This window comes from Pygoscelis adeliae, unplaced genomic scaffold (genome assembly GCF_000699105.1).
Source record: "Pygoscelis adeliae isolate BGI_AS28 unplaced genomic scaffold, ASM69910v1 Scaffold318, whole genome shotgun sequence".
Taxonomy (NCBI): Eukaryota; Metazoa; Chordata; class Aves; order Sphenisciformes; family Spheniscidae; genus Pygoscelis; species Pygoscelis adeliae.
The window spans coordinates 2409857-2418849 of record NW_008825430.1 but is presented as its reverse complement, the minus strand read 5'-3'; the positions used below and the strand labels follow the sequence as shown (position 1 = coordinate 2418849).

At 40.8% G+C, this 8993-nt stretch overlaps 2 protein-coding genes across 2 annotated transcripts in view; both read left to right on the top strand.

Moving 5' to 3' along the window:
* The window catches only part of TRPM7 (transient receptor potential cation channel, subfamily M, member 7), a 25506-nt gene extending 22941 nt beyond the window's left edge, over window positions 1–2565 (top strand). The window contains exons 27-28 of the mRNA XM_009330929.1: window positions 1–13; window positions 1012–2565. The exon at window positions 1–13 is cut by the window's left edge and continues 94 nt beyond it. Coding sequence (XP_009329204.1) covers window positions 1–13; window positions 1012–1142 — 144 coding nt within the window. The 3' untranslated portion in view covers window positions 1143–2565. The remainder of the gene's footprint in view (window positions 14–1011) is intronic.
* A 5489-nt stretch (window positions 2566–8054) lies between these two features.
* USP50 (ubiquitin specific peptidase 50) overlaps window positions 8055–8993 on the top strand; it is a 5280-nt gene continuing 4341 nt past the window's right edge. Inside the window, exon 1 of the mRNA XM_009330984.1 lies at window positions 8055–8132. Within this exon, the coding sequence (XP_009329259.1) occupies window positions 8055–8132 (78 nt within the window). The remainder of the gene's footprint in view (window positions 8133–8993) is intronic.

The following is an 8993-nucleotide window of genomic DNA, read 5'->3' as shown; positions in this document are numbered from 1 at the left end:
CTTAAACTTCCTGGTAAGAGTTGCTGTATTTCTTCTTTTGTGCCACTCATGTCATGAAATGTTGTATGATGTGTAATGCAATAGTTATGTCATGCTGTGAAAGTGGAATAAATAATAAACAGCAGGTTTTTAATTTGACTTTTAAAACAATACGCCATTTTAAGATAAAATCCTAAATGAAGGAATTGAGAATGTCTGTGTGTTCTATATCCATGTGCACCGTATTTGAGGAAGGTAGACTAGATGGATCAAGATTTTAGAAGGTGCAGTAAAAAAATGATAAAGGTTCCTAGAAAAAGTAGGAAAAGCAGGTCAAGATAATTGCAGACCTTCAGGCTTTTTAAACAAAATGGTGCTTGTGTTTGTTTTGGGGTTGAGGGGTGTTTATGGTTTGTGGTTTTTTGTTTGTTTTAATTTATTTGAGGTGTTTGTTCCTTTGCTGTTTGTGGAGGTTTTGTTTGTTTGTTTGTTTTTTAAGAACATGTCCAGGTCTGCAGAAATTCATTCTGTTAAAAACTTTAAATCCCAGATATTTTTGCTGCATGGACTACACTACACTACACTCATCTCAAACCTTGAAATTGTTTCTCTGTATCAGGCTTTTAGACTCCAGCAGAACAACAATAAGGAACTCGTGTGATTCCTGCCTGTTTCACGCTGCCAGGTTGTTTCTCACATGAAGAGATGTCATTTATTTTAAATTTGAGTTGTAAATCCTGGTAACATCAAAACAGGTCATGGAAGGATCCAATTTCCATGGAACACTGACTCAATACTTGCTGTAATATCTATAAATAAAATAATTCTGAGGTTTCCATCACTTTTTAAAGCAGAGCTTTAGGCTTCCGATTACATGTACGATAAAAACATCCTTTTTTGACATAGTGCATACTGGGGAATTCTTCTTTATAAGTACATATGCACACCCAATTCTTTAAAAGACTTCTATGCCCCATTGATTCTACTAGCTCAAGAAATAGTTATCAATAGGACTTCATTTTGTTTGTACAGATCTGAAGAGGAACGATTACACACCTGACAAGATCCTATTTCCTCAGGATGATTCCCCTGAATTGACAATTCAGCCTGGAAGCTGCACCAAAGAATCCGATTCAGCTAATTCTATTCGTCTGATGCTCTAATGATGTGACCAAATCAGTGGCTTCATCCAGACTTCACGGAATGTCACAGAGTCGTCGCTTGTCTTTCCTTCACTATAATTGAAAGAAAGATATGTCAAAACAAGGATTGCTCTCTAAGTGGAATTTTGGCTGGTCCGTAATCTAAGGACCTAACAACTTGTGATAACCATCTACAGAGAACAGCCTGGCAGCTGCTCATTTTAAAGGTTGAATAATGACAAGTATTTAAGATATGTTTTTAAAGGGGCTGTTTAGCAGAAGGTTTTTTTTTTTTTTTAATTTTGTTTTGGTTTAGTGGAGGATTTTTCTCTCTGTAGTCCTGTGGTGTGCAATATGCCTTCAACCAAAAGGATTTTGGTAGTTGATGTTTTAAGGTAAAGCATTTGTCTGTTTGGCAGCTGTCTTACTGTCAGTCAGCAAAAGACAGGAGAAAGCACCTACCTCTGTAATGCCAGAGTATACTTTGAGCGTTTTTGGAAGTGTTCCACTAATGATTTCTCACCAGACGTCTTGTAATCTGGCCTTTTGAAGAGGACAGAGCCAAAATGAGGTGTGTATATGATGCCAGTAGGCTGAGGTTGAAGGTAGGAACTTGATCTGTTCCAATAGAGAGGGAGAGTCTCCTGAATCAGGATTCAGCTTCGTGGCTGTAAAGCTGTTGGTTTTTTTGGTTTTGTATTTGGGGTTGGTTTTTTTTTTTTTTGTGGAATAGAGCCCTAATTGTGCATAATGAAATTTCTTGTTTTATACATTTCAATTTTATCAAGTCACTGTCAAATAGTAACAAAGCCATGATAGACCGGTATAATCATATTTAATAGAAGAAATAGTATGTACTGGTCCAAATAAGTTGCCTTGTAAGAACACAAGTTGGAAGTGCTTTTCCTCGTACGTAGTGACTGCTTCAGAAGTTATGCCTTCCAAAGATCTCGTAAAACCAGTATATCAAAACCGAATGTACACATAACTTTTAAATGTATTTAAAATTGTGTAGAAAACATCTTTAATGTTATGTTATTTGTGGTACTTATTTAAGAGAGACTAGGGTTGGATTAGCATTATGTAAAGTACGGGAGATTGCAATGCACCTTCATGCCAATAAAATGTAATTTAACTGTCCCAAATATTGTTGAGCATTCAGCAAGAAAAAACTGTTGTCCAACTGAAGTTTCATGCTGCGATTTTTTTTTTTGTTACATAGGTACTAATTTGTAATTTTTAATTAAAAGGGCAGTATATAGCTCTATAAAATTTTTATTCAGTAGTGTATCTTATAGATACAGACCTAAGGCACGAACACAATAGCTGTTTAAATGGTGTTTTATGTTTGATGGGGAAAGGTAAAATGTTATAAGGATATAATACTGTATACATTTTGTATATCATTAAATCTTTAAAGAATCTAAAATAAATTTATTCTTGTTTACAGACTTCTGCTGTCCGTCTTAGTCTGAAAGGTTATTTGGGTGAATTTAAGTAACTCTTTATGCCGAAAGGTAGAATTTGCCATGCTGGATCAAAGAGTTGCCCGCCCTTTGAGGTATCTCAACTTTGGCTAACACCAGAAACTAGGGGGAGAAAAAAAAGTGAAAACTGTCATAGTAGACAAACATATGCGACGGGGTTAATGGGTAAATGAGACAAAAATATCTTAAAGCTCTTTACAATGTTTGTTTTGAATTAGGAGCTGCTTCCTGGATGCCTGACTGTATCCCCTTCTGTTGCTGTGAGGTAACGGGCAGTTATTCAAGATGTACTTACACCTTTTTAATGCTATGTTCGTAGCCAAGTAACAGCAAGAATTAATCTGTAAGGTGAGGCTGGCTCTTCAAGTTGGGAAGGATTTCTAGAGGAGCCTCAGGTGTTGTGAAAATGTGACCAAATTCAGAGTATGAAATAGGAAAACCATTTGGGGAAAACTGTAACTTCTTTGTTTCCTGACAAATACTAAACAACGCGCAGTTAATTTTTACAGCCATAATACCTGTCTTCGGTAGTTCTGCCTGTGACTCATTTCTTAACAAAATAAACAGACGTGACTTTTGTGTGGGTGGGTGTGATATTGGGGAGCGTTCCCTCTGCTCGGCGTTGCAGTGACCAGGGCCTGAAGCCTTCCCAAGGCCAAAAGGGACAAACAGGGTTGGGGAATGTAAGACTTGGCGTGGTTAACGCTGTGCATGTTTCCGTACATCTTCCTGGCATGAGCGCTAGCGTACTCTGCATGAGAAGCCTATGTCTAAATTGAGGGGGGTAAAAATTACAACTTTCACAAATGATCATCTTCACACTAGCGGAAAAAAAATCATAAATGTCAGTATCCTTCAGGGAAGGCGTTGGAAAGGTGTGGTGGCAGAGAAAAAAAACCAACCCAGTCGGTCTGAGCGTGTTAGGATAATACCATGTCCTATCGATGTCAGGCTGTAGGAACATGAAGATGACCCCGTGTCATTTAACTTGGTTGAGAACATAGTGTCACTCCTCCGCTGAAACCTCATCAGTCTCGAAGCGCTCTATGAACAGAGGAGAGTTGTGATCCTTTAGCTTTTAAATTTCCTTTAGATTACTGAGGAGGGGGACAGTAGAAGCAGCACTGGAACTTCTGTTAACTAACCAAAAGCAAAATATCAGGGTATCTTGTTAAAGCCTAGTTTTAAATACAGGAATATAATTCAAACCTTCTCTATTTATATTTAGTAAGAATCTGAAATGCTTCAGTGGCTTTCCTGCTAAGAGGGTATTTAAAGAAACTCTCTCGTATAGGGAAGTAGGTAAGCTACGTTATTTTCCTTGGCAGATAGTTTTGATTCCTTACCACCGTCCTCAGGATATTTTCCTGAGAAGAAAAACCATTGAATAACAGATTGAACTGAGTATTATGTGCTTGAAGACTAGTGTTGGTTGCTCGTGTAACTTCTGTTTTAAAATGCACTTTAACTTCCTCCAGCACCAACATTTCTTTAGGCAAAAACCTCAAATATGAGAGTGCGCTAATTTAATCTGTTAATTTAATGCAGCAAATTTAGCATTGTTGACTGCTTTCTTGCAGCATTTAGGTGTTGAAACACTTCAGAGAAAACCAGTCCCAAACACATTGTGGCAAAATACGCAAAGGTGAGTCTCCTGGGGAGCTGGTTTCCCAGCTGCTGCTCAGCAGCCATGTGAGTTTGGAAAAGGAGGGATTTGGTTTTTAAGCCTGCGCAGTGATTTCCTACACTCCCGTTCTTCGTGGTTGCATCTCGCTTGATGCCACAACATTTAACGCTGCAAGAATTTGGAGGGGGGGAAAGACTATGGCTGAAAACTTGGTAGTAACAGTTCACGTTGAATGTTCCTAAAAGATCGATTGGAAAAAAATATACTTTTTTTTTTAAATATAACAATGTTGCTGAAAAGACTTCTGACAATTTAATCTTTCTTTTTACAATTAACGCCTTTCCTTGCAAGTAATCCGTTTTGTGGTGAGAGTAATGGTAAGTCAATTCTCAGCCCCTGAGCTTGCAGGAGGTAGCACTGGTGAGCATCTGTATATCGTGTAATGTTAAAATAGTAAATCAAGGTCTTGATTCGGAATCCACAAAAAGTAGGAACAAGCTGATGCTTTTGCCTTCTTGAATGATGCATGTTAGCATCGCTGATTTTAGTACTAAGAGTAAAATTCAGCTATATGGATTTGTAGTCATTTTAAAATACAATATATTTAATGATTTCAGTGATTTATGGTTTTCAATACAAATTTTGTTCTACCTGCATGACAGCTATTACAGATTGAATTTAACTTATTGCTTCCCAATAATGGTTTCAAAAAGTGCTTTTTAATGCTGCCGACAGCCTGTATATGACCCGAGTACTTTTCAATATGTTTCTTCAAGTTACCTTCCTTCTTTTCTTCAACGTGTTCCCCTCCGTAGGAAGGCAGGACTCTGACTTTTGGTAAGAACGTTTTTAAGAGGTAGTAGAGGTTGAAAGAGCCCAAGTCAATGCTGCCAACTGCTGAATTGTTTGCAGTGACATTGTTCCCCGTCCTGCAGAAGAGAAACAGATTACTTGGTTCCTTCCTTCTGTTCTCCGTATGTTTTACAACACCTCTTATTTGGTGCTCTTGCTCTAAACAAACAGTTGGCTGTGCTCGTGCTTGTCACTAACGGAGTGAAATCAAGATACAATTCCTTCATATCGGCGACGGTGGGGCCAGAACTTAAGCGCATCAAATTACTCTAGAAAATACTGTGGTCGCGTGCACTAGCGCATCACTGTAAACACAAAGCTTGTGAAGAATTTGTAGCTGCTAAGCCTTTGCGGGTCGTAGTTTATATTTGTGCATTTGCTTTTTTTTTTAGAGCAGTTGATGAGACTATTTAGTCCAGTAACAGGAGCTTGGCAAGAAAATCGAGGAGCAAGTTCCTGACGTGGAGATTCCAGATGAAGTGGGCAGGAAAGGTAAGATATGCCGGGGGTATAGGGCTAATTACTGCTTCATTAGTAATAATGAAATATATCTCAGTGTTATTTAACCGTGTAGAAGGGTGAAGGCATGTCAGCATGTGTTGTTGCGCTACACCAGAAGCTAAGTAAATAAATAACTAACTAAATCCAGGCAGTGGTTTTCCGTGTTTGTGCCATCTGCTGTATTGTTGGGTTTGTGCTAAGTATGAGATACAGATAGTGATATCAGTAGTAGCAGAAGTGGGAACTAAGCCCCAACAATTGCTGAGGGGTGTTGCACAGCAGGAAGAGGAGGATTAGGACAAATTGCTCTTTGAACAGCACCTGAAAAACTCTTTAGGGAGCTTTGAAGTCAAGAAAAATGGCAAGCCAATTATTTTCTGAGATTGAAACTTCAGGTTTTCACTTTTCAGAAGATGTGAGTAATGACCATCGCAACCGGCGGCAGCCCGCGCTCATCTTGTTTGTACAAAAATGCAATTAACTGCTAACAAAAGCTGCCCTTGGAAGGTGACACTAGGCGGGAGGAAGCTTCCGCGTCCCTCACACCCTTGCTGCAACTGAGCAGATCTGTTGCAGAAGTCTGCTAGAATTCTGTTTCTTCAAGTCAGATGTTTGTGGTCATTCCTCAGCCTCTGCCGTGGCCTTAGCTCAGCCTGTCCCTAAGCTTGCGTGAAACGTCTGACGTCCTCCATCCCACATGAGTATCAGTCAGTATGTCCTTCTGTGAAATCCGTGGTGGAAATCAGGGTATTTGTTCTAAGTAAGACTTAATAACTAGTATCATCTGGCTCCTGTTCCACTCGTGTGTGGAGACCGGGGATGGGCATCGCCTGAGCCCGAACAGGCGGTGGGACGGGAGCAGCAGTGTAGAGCAGGAACCGGGATGCGGCTCGTGAATCAAATCTGCCGGCCGTGTGAGAGACCAGGGGTAGGAAAGACACGCCATGAGCAACTAGGAACATGGATAGACGAGTACTGGAAGCACCTATGTCAGTCACCAGTGACAGAAATGGTTCATGGGAAGACAGAAGAATAAAACCAATTTAAATTATTGGTTATCTTTCTTTGAAGGGATATTTATAACTGCATGACAGGTAAGCTACTGACCCAAAGCCAGAAAGCCTTGTTAGCCCTTTCTTACCCTAACAAAATGTGAAGCTACACATCCCATCATCAAAATATTACAGTTTTGATTTTGACTTTTCTTGGCTTGGTTTTTTAGACTGGAAAAGCTGCTAAAATGAAGGATAAAGGAGACACTGAGGAAAAAAAAACATCACACAAAGCATCAAAAATCCATTAGCTGGGGGAAGAACGCAAGCTGCTGGAAATGTACCCTGTATTCCAAACTAGGAACGGATACTTGCCATGACTGTTTTTGTCAAAAAGAAGATAAAATCAGGACAATATGGAGAGTCATACCCTTGAATACACAATCTAAGTGGCTAAATTCCAATAAAGTAAAATGAATTCCTTACTGTTCTTGTCCTTTCTTGGTATTTTCTCCAATGTTGCAGCTGTCCTAATCCCCATCCGAATTTTATTTCCGTATTAGTGTACATTATTAGAAGTTCTTTCATACTTTTTCCCCCCCGAAGGGCTGCAGGAATAAGCAAGGGGCCTTGGAATCGCAGAAACGTTGGAGGTGCTCTCACAGAAATGAGAATGAAGGCTCCATCAAAACAGGCTTTCAGAGAATTTACCGAAGTCCTATACTTCTGCACAGACTACAGATGTATGGCGGGCTTCAATCCATACCTGCGCAGAGACAAGAGCGCATAAATACTCTGCGTAACGGCAACGTCTGCTGTACTTCAATTATCCAAAGCAAAACAAGTCAAGGGCAGCTGGTCTGCAGCAGGCCTTTCGATTAACCTGCAACATGTACTTGTCTCTGTTTTCCCTGTAGCCCTCTGACGAAGTACCTCCGTCTCGGTCCAAACAATCACAGCCCCACAGGGGAAAACGCGTTGCGTTTCCACCTCATGTTTTGCATATTTGAGCTGAATAAATTTGCAGAAAGAGGCAGGATTGAATTGTTTTAAATGTTATATAGGGAAAACCTGCCGCTCTTCAGCGGTCTGTGAAATTCAGAGATCAACTGCACTGTCTCATTAGCTATTTAAAAAGACACTTCTCTGCCACTACCCTTTTTCCCAGGAAAATTTTCTGAACACCAATAAACTAACTCAGCGCGATGTTTTGAGGTAGTTCCATCTCTTTACGGTAAACACCCTCAGTCATCTCTGCCCTTCCCTCGGAGCATGGCAATAATAAACGCTAATACAAGTATGAGCAAACACGAATAAACGGGGGTCAGGCTGAAGCTCTGCCCAGTGGAACGGGCGGGTGCCCGTCTCTCCCCAAGGTTGTTTTGGGTGGCGCGTGGGAAGGAGGGGGAGGCTGGTCGGGCCGGGCGCCTTCCCCTGGATGAGAACCGATGGAACTGAACTGCATCACAAAGCGATGGGGCGAGGGGAGCCCGGGGGACGGGACACGCGGGACCGTCCTAGTCATGCCATGAAACTGGGCGAGGAGGTGATGGTATGAAGAAACAAAGGCAAGAGGCGAGCTGGGGCAAGCACAGGCTCCCTGCCAGGCTGCCGGTGGCTTCCCAGCCACCTTCCGTACCCGATGGTCCCCACGTGTTTTCTCCTCCGAGCTGGTGTTTCTTGGAGATGGCTATAAAAGATGGAATTAAGTGTTTTCGTAGGAGACTGGTCTATAGGTAGAGCTGTTGGGAAATGTTGGCTCTGCTGGTATTGAAATTTAAATGGAAACAGTTTTGTAGTTGTTTTGTGGGTAGCAGATGATAGAAAATGGCTGTCGGCCTGGGAGGTCTCCAGAAATGGGAACTTGTTGTTGAGCTGAAGGGGGGAAAAAAAAAAAAAAAGGCTTTTCTTGTCTACAAAGGCTGTTGAGGTTTCAGAATTTTCCTTCCTTCTGCATGAGAATAAAATAGCGGCCTTTGAAAATTCAACATCAACGAGCGGATCTGGGTTGTGCAGGGTCTGTGTTCAGACCTCTCTTCTGCCTAATTGGGGATGGGGACAGTTTGGTCCAGGACAGACTTGTGCAGCAAGAAAACAAACCTACTAAAATTTTCTTAATGTGGATTAAGTAACATTTTACGGAAAATGTCAAAAAAGCAGCCTGTTTATAGTAGTATCTGGACTGCAACCTACGATTTTAGAAAATACATAAGTACCAGACCGCTGAGGAAATGAAATATAATATGCATTCTGTAGGGAGAAATGCTTAAGACACAGCTATTTACAGCTGGTTATAGTTTTTGAGTAATTTTGTATGGAGTCAAAGACCGAGTGGAACTTTAGGAATAACTCTAAAACCCCAGGTGTTGAAATGATACCTCTTAGCGATGTACCTCACCCTGTTGGGAAGAGC